Source organism: Chiloscyllium plagiosum, unplaced genomic scaffold, assembly GCF_037043375.1.
Source record: "Chiloscyllium plagiosum isolate Xiang-an unplaced genomic scaffold, Cpla_swu_hap1 HiC_scaffold_18, whole genome shotgun sequence".
NCBI classification, from domain to species: Eukaryota; Metazoa; Chordata; class Chondrichthyes; order Orectolobiformes; family Hemiscylliidae; genus Chiloscyllium; species Chiloscyllium plagiosum.
The window spans coordinates 54,293,972-54,311,592 of record NW_028270156.1 but is presented as its reverse complement, the minus strand read 5'-3'; the positions used below and the strand labels follow the sequence as shown (position 1 = coordinate 54,311,592).

At 39.1% G+C, this 17,621-nt stretch overlaps 1 protein-coding gene across 1 annotated transcript in view; it reads left to right on the top strand.

Annotated features, from left to right (window-relative positions):
• The window catches only part of LOC122557884 (uncharacterized), a 67,139-nt gene that overhangs the window by 24,155 nt on the left and 25,363 nt on the right, over window positions 1–17,621 (top strand). The window contains exons 8-13 of the mRNA XM_043706061.2: window positions 3,140–3,202; window positions 6,700–6,767; window positions 6,865–6,958; window positions 9,634–9,756; window positions 10,556–10,671; window positions 15,378–15,544. Coding sequence (XP_043561996.2) covers window positions 3,140–3,202; window positions 6,700–6,767; window positions 6,865–6,958; window positions 9,634–9,756; window positions 10,556–10,671; window positions 15,378–15,544 — 631 coding nt within the window. The remainder of the gene's footprint in view (window positions 1–3,139; window positions 3,203–6,699; window positions 6,768–6,864; window positions 6,959–9,633; window positions 9,757–10,555; window positions 10,672–15,377; window positions 15,545–17,621) is intronic.

Genomic DNA, 17,621 nt, shown 5'->3' with positions numbered 1-17,621 from the left:
CGGGATCCTGGTCCAGAGGTAGGGATGCTGCCACTGTGCCACTGAATTTATTATAAAATAGAGTCATAGAATGGTTACAGCAAGGAAGGCATTCCAGATGCTAACCACCCAGTATGTAAAAAAATCTTTCACTGCCATTACATTTTTGCCAAGTATAATATAGAATCTCCAGAAATAAGTTAAATATCATCGGGGCCAAAATTTCTCATGAGTTCTGTCAGTCTCCTGTTATTTCCAGTTTTTATGATTAACCTGGCAAGATATTTAGTTTTAGCCAAAGCTAAGCAAAATTTCCAGTCTCATTTAAATCCTCAGAAACTTGGTCTTTTCAATCTGAGTAAAACTTTCCACTCACATCATTTGTGATAAACAGTATGGGTGACTGCTTCTATCGCTGCTCCTTCTCTCGCTCTCACAGAATCTTGTAGACTAACTGTGTCTATGACGTTCAACGATCTCTTAAGAAAATGTATAACCCCATTCTACAATGGCTTCATATTGACTTAGTTCGTCATAAAGCACATTTCTATAGCAACATTGCTTGTGTCAAGGTTGAAATGCAGTATAAATTAAATGAACTATTTAATACCTCCAACACCATTCTATCTTTAGATAAAATAGAAACATTAAAATATAACTGTTTGCAAAATCTGACATTCCTAACATCTCCCTGTGAGACTTGGCGATTAAGAGTCGAGCCATATATCACATATACCCTTGCCATTGTTCGTAGATGGGTAGCTTCTTCCCAATACTTTAATCTGGGCCTCACTGTCTTCATACTAACCAAATCATCTCGGGTGTTGGTATTAAGATTCAGAGTCTATCCTACCCTTCAATACTCCATTTTATCTGAAACAGGCAGTCCCAAAATACAAACTTTTAAACTTTATATTTATAACAAAGGGTGAACCTCTGCCCACTCTCTATGAGCCACATTCTTGGAGCGATAGATGTAAGGATATCCCTTGTCAGAGATCCCACTTGTAACTCAGTCCAACCACAAAACAAGTCTGAGGATAGCTTAGACAAGAAGGCTTGCTTCCACTGGAGTTTGAGTGTGACTTGATTTAAGTGAAGAGCCTGAATGGTTTTAATAAGGTGAGTATGAAAAAATATTTTTTGTTGTGGGTCAGTCCAAAAGTAGGGGGCAGAAGGCAGTGGAGGCTGGGCAATTGAATATTTTTAAGACAGAAGTGGATAATTTCTTGTTGCAGAGGAATCAATGATTCTCAGGGTGAGATGGGATTGTGGAATTCAGAATGGTCTTGGTCTTAGTACTTTTGCTGCAATTTTATATGTTTGTGTGGAACTCAGGATCATAGACACTTGCAGAATTACAGAATTGTTATGTGGATGCAGAAGGAAGCCATTTGACTCATCATGCTAGCATTGGTTCTTCAAATGAGCATTATAACCTACTGCCTAAATCTTCCCTCCTCCCCATACACTTACAGACTATTTCTATCAAAAATAATCATTCCATTGCCCTCAAATATCTCAATTGAACCTGCCTCCACCATATTTCCTGACATTGCACTCCATACTCTAACAGCACGTATGAAAGTGGTTTCTTTCATATAATTCTTGCTTCTTTTGCACATTTTCTTTATGATGGCGGCGGAGTAGTGGGGCTGAGCTCGGGGTTCATTGGTTCTGTCAGTTTTCTGTCTCCATTTTCTTTCTTTTTACTTTTGCTTTACTTTTGGTTTTCATTTAAGCCTGGAAAGTGGCTGGTAAAGGAGGAGGCCTCCAGCAATGGTAACAGTGGCAGCAACACCAAGATGAGCTGGGCACAGCTGAACCCCAGCCTGAGTCTCCCAGTGAGCTTGGAACAGGTCCCTGCTGACTCTCCTGGCCCAGACTCACAGGCTAGGCCGAGGCGCCTGAAGGAGGAGAAAGGCCCAGCGTGGCAGCTTTCTAGTGTGGCAGTCTTGTCCTGGCATGGCAGCCTTATTCTGGCGTGGAGGTCTCCTTCCCTTGTGGAGTTGTCTTCGGCTTCCAGATATTCCAGCTTCCCGGCAGGCGGTTTCAATCAGGAATGGCCTGGCATGGCGATCTTCTTCGGCAGAGGCTCCCAGCATACTATCCAGTGGCCTGGGGTAGTGGTTATGTCCTGGCTGCATCTTCAGGATATTCCATTGATCCTAAATCGGCATTCCCTGACCCCACTAGCTGTTAACTGAACTGTGATGAACTTTGTCTTACTTTTACACTTTTAAAAATTGTATATATTACACATGACTTTGATCATTGGTGGAGATGCCATGGTGGGGCAACTTATAAAACTTTTGACTGTATTTTTCATGTGAAAGTACACATGACAATAAATTTCCATTCTAATCTATTCTACTCATTACTTTAAATATATGCCCTCTTGTTCTTGTTCTTTTATGAGCAGGAACAGCATCTCCCTATTTATTCCTCATGATTTTGAAAATGTCTATCAAATCTCCTCTCAGGCTTCATCTCCCTGAGGATAACAATCCTAAGTTCTTCAATGTATCCTCATAACTGAAGTTTATATTTTCTGGAAACACTATTGTAAACCATTACTGTACTCCCTTCAATGCATCACATTTTTCCAAAATGTGGCACCCATAACTGTATATAGTACTCCAGCTGATATATAGAAGGTATACCCAAGTGAGGTAAAGCATACCCATGTTCAAATGGTTGGGTGGGAGCCACACCAATGGAAGTTGAATCACTAAAGGAAAATCAGGTATGTTTGAATTATGTTGCTAGTTTCGCTTATAGTCTGGGATGATTTCAGGATATGCAGTGAAATTTACTTTTGAAATTTATAGGACAATCTAATTCATTTTTGAGAGACAGAAAAATATTCTTGTGCTTCTTCATTGTCTGCTTTTGAGCCAGGACCAATAGGTGAAAAGATGGAAACTGTGGCTACAGTGGTTTGATACTGATATTGTCAGCAGCAATGTTCTTACCAAATGGAAAATCACGGAACCTATGCATTGCCCGAATGACTCTGTTACTCTTTAACATTCTCAATTTTGATCAGAAAACAAAGAATTCTATGGCCTCCAGGGGAATCAGTAACCCTGACAAAGGGATGATTATTTTATCCCTCAAGTACTTTCTAGTAATCTCTTCAATTTTCTTTTTTTTTTAGGCCAGATGGATTGCTCGGGAACGTCAGATATTGAACTGGGAGAAGTTGTTTGGAAAGCTGATGGTATGTGATTTTGTCATTCTGAGGAGTACAGTCAGACAGAGAAGTGTCTCAGCATAATCCAGGTCCAAGGTTGCCGTTTAGATAATCCATTAATTCATCCAAACTGAATTCCATTATATCAAGTAATCTGATACCTCAAGCAGTTATTCACAGTTACTCAAAGATGCTAGTAATGAAACTATAACTTACGTGAACTTAACAGTCTAATAGAGTGGAATATGGAGGTGACCAAATATCAAGACAAACTTCTGCCTGGGTCTGGGGCAAGAATAGCCATGTGGTAATGTTCTTTCAAGTTCAGTACTCTATGTAAAATGTCAAATTTTAGTGCATGTGGGAAGGAAGTACTGAAGCCTGCCAAAACATTTTGAACTTCAGTTTCAGGGCATCATATTTGAAATAACTGGACAGCACCTCTCTTTGCAACCCAGTACCATCACGGATCTGTGCTTGTCAACCACATCCATCCCTGTGGGAGTTAACATTGTAAGCATTGTCGCTGCACAGGACGGTCATATGCAAGATTGGTTGCTAAACATTTCTACCACATGTCTCATGTCCCATTAATGTTTATCAATTCAATTGAGTCTACCCATGTTGTATTTACAACACAGTGTTGCTACCTCTTTCCCATCAGTCAGGGTTTATCGAACCCAAAAAGGAGCTGCAATACTCTGCAGCTCACACACCAACAACTCATTGGCCTTTTCTGACAACTAGGAGAACTACACATTGCGTAGCTTCTCATCTAAAACTTGCATGGTGCACCAAAGTCATCACAAAATTGGCTTCAGAGAACACACAAATATCAGGCATGTACATTGTATAAAGCTTTAGTGATCACAGTCAACTCTACCTCTCTGCCTATAGTGAAACATCTTTCATTTTGAACCCTTTAACTCTTAACTTCTCCCATACTACTTCCATCTTACAAGTAATACGTCGAGACAATCACAGCTCTGGAATCCACATATCTAACTGTATCAGTGTAACTGTACAAGTGAATGTCTGTTAATGCTTCTATCTTTCATCAGGAGAATAATGTTCATAATCAGCTGCTGGGGATACATGATGAGGAACTGGAATGTGGAATTTTTTGGACATTTTACATGAAAAAAGGATTTACCAAAGTTTAAAGGGACTTGTGATTTCTTGAAATTGTTCAATAGTAATGTGAGCTGTGACTCATTTGCTAAAGTCAAGTAGTTTAGGAAAGGAGACAAGCAAAGAGACAGGTGAAATTTATTGCTTCAGTTACTGGATAATTGTGATTGGAAGAGAAGGGACTTGCATGCTGACAGTTGTCCAGAAACTCTTTGGGAGTTGATTTCAGTCTTTCCAGAATGCTCGAGTGCATCAGTAGGAAATGACCTCCAAAGTGTGCAATGAGTAAACCTCTCTCTCTCAAAAAAGTAAGAAGAAACCTTAAAGCAGGATAGTCTGCACAGATTTCCATTAGTGAAGCATTTTTGAGAACATTACTACCTCATAAACCGTGAAAGTTGAATCATTACTTCCATTCAAAGACTTTAATCTAACCAACTTTCCATCTGTTTTGAAGAAGGGTCACGAGACCTGAAATATGCTGCCAGACTTGGTGCATTTCTCCACCAATTTCTGATTTTGTTTCAACTTTCTATCTGAACTGGTCTAGCCTAAAGGTTTTCTATCACTCTATGGTGGTCAGCATTTCAATCTTGTTGACAAGGAAGTGGTCCCATTTTATGCTTTGAATTTGAACCCTTAGCCCACAGTGATATTTTTCTCCTTTTTTCCTTTGAGCTATTTGAGTTGTGTCTTTTGTTTTGGAGGGATTTCTGCCATAAGGAAGAATAGGTTTTCTCGTTAATACCTTATTCCACCCTTATGGCATTCATCATGGCCAATTCCAGCCCAATGTTATTATGTGCTCCAACACTGTAAACATTTAAATGCAAGATAATATAGAATGTAAAAATCTCATAAATTGATCAATATGGAAAAGCTTAAGTCCTGACACCGTAAGCATTTCAGTACATGATGGCAAACTGTGTATGAATGCATCTCCTGCTACAACATTGATTCAGGAAATTGGTGGCACTGACACATTTATGCACCTAGAATATAAAATCAATACCCATTGCACCAGTACCCACATGAATAATGCTGTTTACATTATCATTGTGCTCACAGTGCCATTTGCTGCCCCACTCCTACATTTGGAACACTGCCCTAGTATGAGCTTGGCACATCGCCCTGCTGTGAGCTCAGCTTGTCGCCCCTCTCCTGCACTCTGCTCACTATTCTGCAACGATCAAAATTACTCAGTTATGAATGGTTCTGATCTTTGCTACCTGTCTGGCAGTGATGCATTCAGCAATGTGACTGTTTCAGTTGCAATGACAGCAGACCCTTTTCATGGACTCATCAACATGGAGAGCATTTAATCCGAACGCTATAAGCATTTAAGTACAACGTGGCAGGCTACATATGAATGATACTTCTCATAAATTCATCACCATGGACAGGCTTTGCCTCCGCCAAGACTATTTTCACACAAAAAAAAAAATCAGCTGTTTCTTTCTGAAGGAGCCTAGTCAGTGAGAAGTCTGTATTCACCAGAGCTTGGAGCAAATAATTGATCCTGCCATGTATGCATCTCATGTATAGTTGGGTTTGTGAATAGACATGTGTCTGCTTTATGGACAACAGCATTGCACCTGCAAGCATAATTGCAGTGGACTGGGTGTTAATAATAATATGTGACATGCCTGAATCAATGTTGTAGCAGGAGATGCATTCATACATCCTGCCGATTACAATCCAAAATCCCAACCCGCCTGAAATTACTTAGAAGTTAATAGCAAAATTTAAATTGGTGTCAGAAATCAGAAATTTTGCTTCTCGCCTAATTAATTTCCCCCCACCTGTCTTTCTGAAAGATCAGCACAAATCTGGAACATTTGTACTTAATAGTTACAACAAATGATCATGTGACATAAGTTGTCATGTACAAAGCGGGAATGGTGTGAATTTAAATTTGATTGCTTCTTTCCTCTTAATCTCAAGAGAGTGAGGTATTGTTTGCTTTACTCCTTTCCCTTTTATTCCAGTCATTTACTGAAGTCAACCACGAGGTGTTCCCAAACCTTGTTTATTGGATTCCAATTTTTGAAGATACAGCAAAATATTTTTTAAGCTGAAATCAAAGAAAGGTTTAGTAACAAGATATTCAAACTTTTGAGGAATTGCTTTGCTGTTCCATCCAAGTATTTGGAAGGTGCTGGTCTCGTGGTGGTTATCACTGGTCTATTAATCCAGTGACCCAGGTTATATTCTGGGGACTTGGGTTCAAATTCTGCCATGGCAGATTTGAATTTGCTGTGATTTTCCAACTATTTTTGTTTGTATTTCAGATTTCCATCATCCTCTTATTTTGCTTTTGTATTTGTGGCACTGTGCTAGACTGAATAAACCTTTCCTTTTTTGATCCTGTGGCAATCTGTCTCTGTGTGCAGACTGCAAAGACTCATGGGCGACGGTGGAAGTTTCGCGTAGAATACCTGAAGAGGAAAGGTGTGATCAGGTAGGTGGAAATAAACCTGTAATTGTCTCACACATTCATTAGTGGTCACAGTGATAGTATGGTGCAGTTTGAAGATGTTTGGTTGTTACTGTTACAGCCTAGAATCTCAACAGTTCATGGAGAGTTCAATTAAGTCTGAAATGAGAAATGGACAAATTGACTCGGAGCTGAACATTGTCTCTAAAGTCACAGTAAGTGAGATTATTTAATTTTTAACTATCTGATAAATTGAACTAATTATCTTTGTCAGAAGTTGTATGTATTGTCCTGCCACGTAAAAGGAGTTTGTGTTAGACTGAGAATTTGATGTACACTTCAAGATCGAATTAAGAAAACTTTAATAAAAATATATAATTCTATGCAACTAGGTTACACAAACAAGGCAGTCACATTGCTGTTTGTTGACATGATAGTAATAAGACTGTCATATTGGTTTCCGTATCCCTGATCTAGGGAAGAGAAAATCTTTCAGGGTCCTAATCCTGACTATATTTCAGTGATCTCTGCCAACATAATTGAACTGAATTTGTTGCACCATATGATTGAATCACCAGCTCACTCTAATTTTCTATGTTTAGACGTAATTTAGCATTACCCCCACCAACTTCATTGTGTCATGGGCTGTGTACCATTTGTGAGACTTTGAGTTACACATTCCTTAGGTGGGTATTTCTTATATCTCTTCAAATTTTCCCTTTCTCTTCTTTTCTCTTCCTGACATTCAGCCCTTATCTGTGTGGTGACAGGCACTTTATTCCCAATTCTTTTGGATTGGGCTCTGGGTCGGAGAAAGAAGGAGATGCAAAAAGGGCTTGGTTAGGCACATATTATATCAGACTAAGCCTGGGCCTGGGCCTGGGCCAAGTGTATCCTTTGTCTAGCACGTCTTCAGGGTTTGTGAATTTAAGCTAATAGAAGTATTCCTCCATGTCATTTAGTGCTTCTGAAACTGTAGTGTCTGTTGAAGTACTGAGCCCCACAAACAAGAATTAAACCAAGCTCAATTCCTGGTGTGTCTTGAACTACTGAAATTTCTGATGTTGAAAATGCACAGTGTTGTTAAGAACCTTTTGATCCAGCTACAGAAAGAACTGCAACATGGTTACAAGTCAAGATGATTTATGGCAGTGAGGGAATTTGAAACTGATGGTGTTCCGCGTGTTTGCTATCCATCTCCTCCTAAGTGGCAGAGGTTACAACGTTTCCAAGTGCTCTTCAAGGAGGCTTGATGAATTGGTCTGGTGGGTATTGTAGAGAGTGCCTACTCCTGCCATTGTACATCAGTGATGGAGGGAGTGAATATTGAAGGTGATGGGTTTTGTGGGTTCAAGTAGGCTACTTTGCTCTATATGGTCATGATTTTGACAAGGATTGTTGCAACTGCCCTCATTCACATAAATGGACACTATTTCTTCACAGTCCTGACTTGCTCCTTTTAGATGGTAATTAAGAAATGAGTTCTCAGCCTCTCACCTGTTATTGCTCACGGTTTTGTACTGCTGCCTCATCAGAAAAGGCTGACAAATCTCCTTTTCTAAAAGAAGTTAATGATGCACATGAAGATCTGGATCCCCTGTGGGGTCTCTCGGTTCCACAATCAGTCAATAACACTCGCGATCAGTCAATAAACATTCGCAATCGGTCTGGTTCTTTAAGACTTCATTCTTCATTTCATCATACGGGCGGGCACAGATCGTCCAGAAATACAGAGGTTATATATTTCCGTGTTCTTCAGAGGAGCTGCACACATGGCTTAAAATAAAGACATTTTTATACTTTTCTTAAAGAAAGGTACAGGCTATGATCGCATAGTACGTTCAGACAATTACCAATCAATACACGATATTGCTTTATTTAACAGTTACTTGGTCCAATGATTTTTTCTGGGAACCAACTTTGTTTTCCACACTCAGGCTATCCTTATCTCACATACTGAGCCATTGCACCTGCATCTGAAGGTCAGTTAGGAATGTCAATAATGTCTTATCCAGGCTACTTATTTCTATGCTGTAGAGGAAGCATTGTCTGCTTATCTCTATTGAAGCAGACTGTGGTTAGTCAATTATGCAGCTATAGCAGAATTAGCAGTTAGTAACTTAAAAGCCATTTTATGCAGCTTTTAGCAGAAATGCCAATTTGCACCCTAGAAGCCATTTTGTCATGTTATTTGCATCGAGAAGCCATTTTACTGCTACCTAAGTTATTAAGAACATCTGTTAAGCAGTTGTTCCTGACAACAACTAGTTACCTCAGCCTGTATTCAGGTTTCAGATCCTCACAGGTGGGTTTTTAAAGCAATTGAATAGTTTTATGGTCATCATTATTGGGACAAACTATTAATTACAAGTTTTCATTGTTTAATAGTATTTAAATTCCACCAGTAGCTAAAATGAAATTTGAACTTGTATCTCTGAGTATTAGCTGGAGCCTTTGGTGAGTCTAATAACATGACTACTAAACCACAAATTCTAAATGTCATATTTCCTTCACAATCAAACAATTCAGCACTCACCATCTTGGCTCATTTATTTGAGCTTATTTATTTGAAGAAGCTTATTTATTTGATGAAATAGCAATGGACAATTGGCACAACATTACTCCTAAAGTATGAAAATTGAATGAAACTACAAAATGAACATTATCAATAAATTGTGTGACAAAATCAAAATTTCAAGAGCAGCAAGATACAATTTTCAGCTATTCCAAAGGCTGATATCTTGATTTCAATATAGGGCATCCAGACATATTTTCTATTCCAGACTATCATATCTTGATAGTATATAGAAAGTTTCTACTGTGCATGGAATATGTTTCAGATTTTTTGCTGAGTAATGTATAAGCAGATTGGTATTACTGCCCCATGAAGGAATCTCGACAGAGCCTGATTAGCAGTGAGGATCAAGAGGCTGATACAGGGAAAGGAAATGATAATGAGGAAGAGAAGACAGATGACAGTGATTTGGAGGAAACTAATGCCCCAATGGAGAGAGTAAGTACTTTTCAGAACCTAAAGAAGCTGTGTATTGTATAAATGTAGTGAGCAAAAAAAGTAAAACAATTTACATTAGCAGATGTTTTTTCACAACTTGACAATGTCTAGAATGTTTCACAGCTAGGGTAGTACATTTCAAGAATAATATGTTAAAATTTCAGAATACATTGCAGCAATACTAGTTTCCACAGAAAATATTGTGATAAATGACCAGTTAATTGCTGTGTAATGTTGATGGAGGGATCAGCATAATGGTAAGAAAACTGGTGGAATTTCTGGCCGGGAATACTACCCCACCATTTCCACCTCTTTAAAAATATCAGAACAAAAGGGGTTGATGCGCAAAATTTTGCTGATGAGTGAAAAAAGCAAGTGAGACCCAGCAGAAGAGAGAGTTCTACCTAAAATTGTGGCCTACTATTTCAAGTATCTTGCTATCCCAGGCTCAGGAATTCTAACACTGAAATGTTCTTGTAAAGTAATACAGTAATCTGAATTCAATGTTAAAATTACATATAAATTTTTCTTTCCAAGTCACATCAACAAAGCCAAACTTAATGCATAAATTGTACTATTTGAGATAGAATGAAATCTTGCTTCACGTTGGTCACAGATGGTTACATCATATGGTTAAATCAAGTCAAAATAATTTTTGATTTTTCCAACATTAAAGTATGACTAAAATTTTTTATCGTTATGTAGTTCTGTGCTTGCTCTGACACTAACATTTCCATTACTATGCTTGGGTATTCTTCCTTTTACTAGCCTCAGTCCTGCTTGTTCATTTTTTCTGCAGTTTCCATTGGAGGGTGAGAGCACTTTTTTAAAGATAGACACTATTGATAGAGAAACACAAACTGAGGGACAGACAGAGGAGCAGGGAACCTGGACAGGTGACCCTCTCCAACATAGGTAAGTAGTAGTTGTACAGAAAAAGCAACTAGCTTGTTACTAACCATAGAGCTTAAACATGCAAATGTAACCTTTTTTTTATCCAGCGAAATGAGGAGGAATTCCAGGACAAGCACTAAAGGAGTAAGAGTAGACTATATGGCTCATCAAGTCTGTTCTAACATTTAATCCAATTATGGCTGATCTTGGGTTTCACTTCTCTTTCTGTCTGCTTTCCATATCATTTAGTTCCCTGAACAACCAGTATCTGTCTATCCTAGCCTTAACTGTATTCAATACTGGAGCATTCACGTACCTCTGTGGGAGAGAATTCCGTAGATTCACAACTTTTGAATGAAGTAATTTCTTCTTGTCTCAGTCCTTATCCTAATACTATGCCCTGTGTTTTAATTTTCTGAGCAGACTCTCCTAGCAATCTACACTATCAAGCCCCTTCAGAATCCTGTATGTCTCAAAGAGATCACCTCTTATTCTTCGAAACTCTGGAAAATATAAGCCCAATTTACTCAGCAAGTTACAGTTCCACAGTGAAGGTATCTTCCCCACTGAAGAAATATGAATTGCATAGAATTGCAAAGGATGTATTCTTTATCCTATTCATTAAAGTTAAACTCTGGACTGAATTTTACCAGAAATCAGTTAAGTGTCAATTTCAAGAGTTCCATGAGGATTTCTCTCCATGATTACAAGTGAGTTTTTTTTCATGCTATTCACTGCAATTAATCTCACCACACCCCATTCTGCTCTGCTTATCCTATCTTCCCTCTTGCCAGAGGCAGAAATACTTGCCACTGCTGGAACTTCCCAGCATCCTCAGTACCAGTTTTAAAGCCCAGCCACACACCAGATCAAGCACAGCCAGGCAGGAGTTTCCCTTCACAGTGCACATAGTGGAGGAAAGCCAAAAAGATATGGTTCTGAGGGCAAATAGCTGGCACAGCTGGCACTTCATTGTAAATACAAGTGTAATTTCATAAGTGTATTGCTAGTTAAGAACCAAGCTACACGGGTTACTGTCCTTCGTGTTAGCTGTCCTTTGTCATCCCATCTTAAAAGCTGTTTAGGGAGTGCTATTTCTTTTCCCCAGTGCCCAGTCTAACATAACATCATCTTATTGTTCTCCTGGAAAGATTTTAAATTGTTGAAAACATTCCCTCTCATGCAGCAACTGCAAAAGAGAAGAAAAAGTAAACAAAAGCAGTTTGTATTACTGGGAACAGACAGGGGCTGTTTGCCTTACAAGCAGCAATGAAGATACAGTCAATGAGTGGTCACTGCAGCCAGCTCATATCTATTGGAACCAGATGATAATTAACTGCCAACTGGCTTGTTGCACCTGATTCTGCTTTGCACTGACATGCAGAAGGTAATGTTCCTCTCTGTTTGGGCTGTACTGCAATCTCTAAGCATTAGAACCTCACCTACACCAGGTATATCGTCTGCTTCTGAATGATCCTGGTCAAAGAATGGGTGGCATTGTTTCTATGCTCTGCCTCATTCAGGAGGTTACATAATAGAGTCATCAAACGTGGTTGCAAAGGGTCAGTCTTGTGAGGCATCAAGCCCTTCAAACAAAGCAGGAACTTGAGGATTTTCAAGGATACATACATCATGACAGCTCCTGAGGAAGCTGTCACAGACTTCTAAGATATAGAACCATTTAGTTTCATAAAAGTTTTGCCGAAACGTCACCTTGATAGCCACCCAATCCTTCAGGTTGCAGATCCCACTCCAGAGACTCTGCCTCAGGACATCCTCAGCTTACAGGAACAGTGCACCTCATGTGTTGGGAGAATAATAGAATTGAGGGTGACGGACTCTCACATCCTGATGGTACCTTCAGCTGTGGTCTCTTTCTGTAGAGGCTGTACAGCATTTGCTGAGGTTTACTGTTGATCCTGAACCTGGTAACATATCTGTGCCTTTAGCGTATGGAATCAACAGTAACACTAATCTCTGCTATGGCTGGATCTATTGGTCATGTCTCCAATGAATTTTGGTAGGAAATATAAGGAAAAGAAAAGATCCTCAGATGCACATCTCTATGACTCTATGTGGGCAGACAACAGTTGCATTACTCAGAAATGAATGTGAAGCTCCTCCTTACTGCCGGACATAGAGAACTCTGACAAAGAGGACCATGGAATACCTGTACATTCACCTTTGACATCTGGTCCCTATTCTAATGAATGCAGCACAATCCATGTTGCACAAATTCCATGGGAGATTGTAAGTGCAGTATGATTACTGATGCCTTATTCTCCCCAGTCCACCATGTAACCCAAGAAAGGCAGCATGTTGGCAAATATTTCTCATTCATGGTGTGAAAAAAAATCAGCTTTGTGTCCTTGTGAAGCCTTTCTGATCTTGGATTGTCTTTGGGAATTGTGGCATACAAGTGTCACTTGTCAGGTCACCTGTATTTCCTTTTGCTTCACAGAAATGACAATGTTCAGTCGGCAATAACCAATGATGTGATCATGTTTGCTTGTGATGAAGATTTGTAACCTACCCAGTTGAGCACCGTATGTACTTGACATTCAGAGTGCTATGATTGCAGGTGATTTCAACTTGTACTGTTTAAGTGGCTGATAAAGTGCCACTTGAAGGGCTTTACATTGCTCACAAGTAGAGCTTGTGTGCTCAGACAGAAATAAGCCTCTTATTCAGCCAATATCGGGCAGGGTGGCAAATATTTTCCACTTCCATCGTGCATTTATGATTTGCATGAGTATAGAAGACAATTTTCAAAACTTGTTTGGAGAATTGGATATCTTTATTTCAATGTTGATTCTATGTATTTCAATTAAGTCATCTCTGACTCTTTTAAACTCCAAAGGACATAGCCAACCCATCTCTACTGTCCTGATAAGGCAACCTGTTCACTTCAGGTATTAGTTGAGTAAATCTTTTGCTGTTAATACTTTGGAAAGCCGTTTATTATTTTGTAAGTATAATGACCAGTACCGTACACAGTATTCCAGATGCAGTCTCACCGCCGCCCTGTATAACTGAAGCATTATCTCCCTACTCTTGTATTCAATCCCTTTGTAATAAATCATAACATTAATTAGCTTTTCTAATTTGTTGCTGTACTTGCATACTAATCTTTTACAATTCACTGGGACACCTAGACTCCTCTGCATCTCCGAGCTCTGCAACCCATCATTAATTAAATAATTTTTAAAAAATGTGTTCTGCCAAAATTGTAAATTTTGCACTTTCCCACACTGTACTCTATGTACCAGAAAAATGCCTGGCAGATGGAGTATAATATGAGAAAATGTGAAGACAGGAAGAACAAAAAGCAGAATATTATATAAAGGATAATGCCTACAGACTTACAAGGTATGGAGGGTTTTTAGTGTTCTGTGCATAAGTCACAAAAAGTATGCGGGTGCAACCTTTGTTACGAGTGGAATTGAACATAAGAGGAAGGATGTTATGTGGGCTTCGGTGAAAGCCCGCCTTGAGTACTGCGAGCAATTTTTGTTTTTATATTAAGAGAGGATGTAAATGCATTGGAAGTATTTCACCAGAAGTTAACTAGATTGATACATGAAATGAGCAGGTTAACTTATGCGGAAAGATTGATAGACTGCTCTTGTCTGCACTGGAGTTTAGAAGAGTGAATGATGATTTGACTGAAGTATATAAAATCCTGAGCAGTCTTGACAAGGTGGTCATGGAATCATGTTTCCTGTTGCGGGTGAGTCCAGAACTAAGAGCACTGTTTAAAATTAAGGGACACCCTTTTAGGTCAGAGATGAAGAGACTTTTTTTTCCCCAGAGGATTATGCAACTTTGGAACTCTCTCCCTAGAAGGTGATGGAAGCAGTATTATTGAATACTTGGAAGGCAGAGCTAAATAGATTCTTCTTCGGCAAGGGAATCAAAGGTTATGGGCAGTAGTTGGGAATGTGGAACCTGAAACACAAACAGATGAACCGTGGAAAGTGGAGCAGACTAGAGGCGTTGAATGGCCTACATCTGCTCCTGACTCATATATTTGTATATTTTCATTCCACAACATCTACTTTTGCTTCTAAGAATATTTTGCAGAATCCTCCTAAAAGCTTCAAAGATTATCCTAAAATTGACTGTCTCATTATATTTGGCCTTCCTCTTGAAAGAAAATCAAATCTATTTGTGCAATGGTCTCAGGCATCCAACCAGGGCTACTAAACAGTTTTGTTAAATTGTGAAACAGTAAGCTTGGTATAAAAGGATAAATGCAAAAGGTTTAGCCTTTTAGTGTATGACTTAATTCAAATGGAATGCTGATCAAAAAATCAGATGTGACTGTTGCATGACTCATTTGTGAAGTCCCTGCTTTCCCAGTGTTTAAATTTAATGACCATGCATTAGGAAGTGCATAAATTGAATCTGCATCCAGTTCTTTGACCAACTCCCCATTCAAGTGAGATTCTGTCATGGATGTGAGAGCTTAAAATTTATCTTTTGGGCTGCAAAGTTTCACATTCAGTTCCAAAGGCTGTCATTATAAAGTTTTATTTTGTTCTATTCATCATGGACATTAATAGTACAGACAACTTGAATTATCTTTCTTTAGATCAGAGTGGTGCTGGAAAAGCGGAGCTGGTCAGGCAGCATCCGAGGAGCAGGAAAATCGACGTTTCGGGCAAAAGCCCTTCAGGAATACCTTTCGCCTAGTTTCTAATGTGCAAATATTTATTTTAATTCAGATTTCTCTGTGTGACAGTGAGTAAATTTTATGGCCCCTTTGAGCAAGGTCTGTCCTGTCAAGTTACCTATCAACAAGAATGTCACCAGATACAGCTTATACAGGACCCAGAGAACAAGCAAAACAGAAAATCACGAAAACAAGTCAAAATAAGTACCGATAAACAAGGTAGGATGAAGATACATATCTGATTTGTGTCTCTATGTATAAAAACAGGGCTTTCAGGGAAGTAATTGAACACCCACTTAACCACTTTAAAGACAGCACTTCTCAAACTTGCACAGTGATTCCTGGTAAATGGTAGATATCAGAGTGGTTCTCAAGTGACTTGCTTGGCTAGGATTTTTTGAGATTTTGTTTTACCCAACTAAAGATTTCTGACACGATATTCTGATCAGGGCTCCTTCAGAAATGTGGAGCCATACTTCCATTCTTATAAGTCCCTCATAATGCAGAACTGTTAGAGGAAGACAAACCACACCCTCTTTTTCAAGCGGTCAGATGCAATTATTCTGTAATTTAATCTAATTCAAAATAGATCCAATTTGACAGCTGCTGTCAAATGGTAAGAATGTAAGTTAAGTGTAAGATTAGGATGCCAGGAGGCTACAGTGGGTGGGAAGAAGAATGCCTCTTACCCTATATTTGAACTCACTTGAGTGACGTATTAAAAACATTGCAACAGATTCACTCTTGGGTCTAGGCAGGATCAAATGTAATGATCATTAGAGCGTCTTGCGTATTCTCTTGGATATAACACTCCACTGCTATCGTTATCTCACTCACTCACTCACTCTCACACACTCGTTTCAAGAGGGAGCGGCTAAACGGATGGAAATGGGATACTGAGATTGCATAATCAGCCATGATCATATTGAATGGTGGTGCAGGCTCGAAGGACCAAATGGCCTACTCCACCTATTTTCTATGTTTATAGAAACATACAATTTTATAATACAGAAGCAGGCCCTCATTCCATCCTGTCTGTACCAGCTCTCGAAAAAGCTCCCCAGGTAATCCCATTCTCCAGCCCTCTAGATTTATCACTTTCAAATATATATCCAGCTCTCTTTTGAAACCTGGTATGGAATCCACCTCTAACATCCTCCCAGGCAGTGCATTCTAAAGCCTAACAGCTCTCTAAGTAAAGGGGGTTCTCCTTCTAGCTCTCTTGCAGACAATCTTGAAATTGTGATCCCTAGTTATTGACATACCAACTAGTAGAAACAGAATATCCTTCTTTACCCTATCAAAATTGTTCATAATTTTAAATACTTCAGTAAGGTCACTTCTTGATCTTCTCTGCTCCAAGGAGAATAAGTCCAATTTGTCTAGTTTTTCTTTGTATCTAAAATCCTTTGATCCTGGTATCAGTCTAGTAAACCCCCTTTGCACTCTCTCCAGGGCTTTAACATCCTTCCTTAAATTAGGTGCCTATTTCTTTAGGAGGTATGTGATGGTTTTAGAGAGGAATGCAGAAGCATTTTCCAAGAATGGTTTCAAGGATGAGACTTCTGCTACGTGGCTATATTGGATAAGCTGGGGGTTGTTCTCCTTGAAGAAGATTGGGAGGAGATTTCGAATTGCTCAAAATTATGAAGAATCTGAACAGAGTAAATGCTGTTTATATTGGTGGAAGGATAGAAAACCAGAGGACACAGACTTAAACTGATCAATAAAAGAATCAGTTGTGACATGAGGAATAACGTTTTAGACGGTGAGTAGTTAGGATCTTGTGAATGTGTGGTGAAGACAGGTTCAGTAATGGTTTTCAAAGTGATTTGGATAAGCATCTGAAGAGAGAAAATTTATTGGGCTATAGGAAAAGGGATGGGGCGAACTGAGTTGCCCTTGCAGCAGCTAACATGGACATATGGGCAAAATGACTCTCCTGTGCTAACTAACCATCCTAGCATTCCGTAGCATGTGTATTGAGAATAGTACACCTGCTTTTTTAACACTCTCCCTAACTCATTAACACTGACTGCAGGATGTCAGCTCTCTTCACCCCATTACATTGGTTCTGACATAGATCAGAGCTTCTCCATTCTCTTGCAGAATATTCAACACCCTTTCATTAGTGTTCCTTACCTTGGCAACACACCATACAATTCTGACGTCAATAGTAGTAAAACAGCTTATCTAGATCAATGACTATTGAATTCCCAATAAACACTGATCCCTTGTGTATAATAATACCAATAAACCTGAAGAAAATAACTAAAATAAAACAAAATCCTGCAAA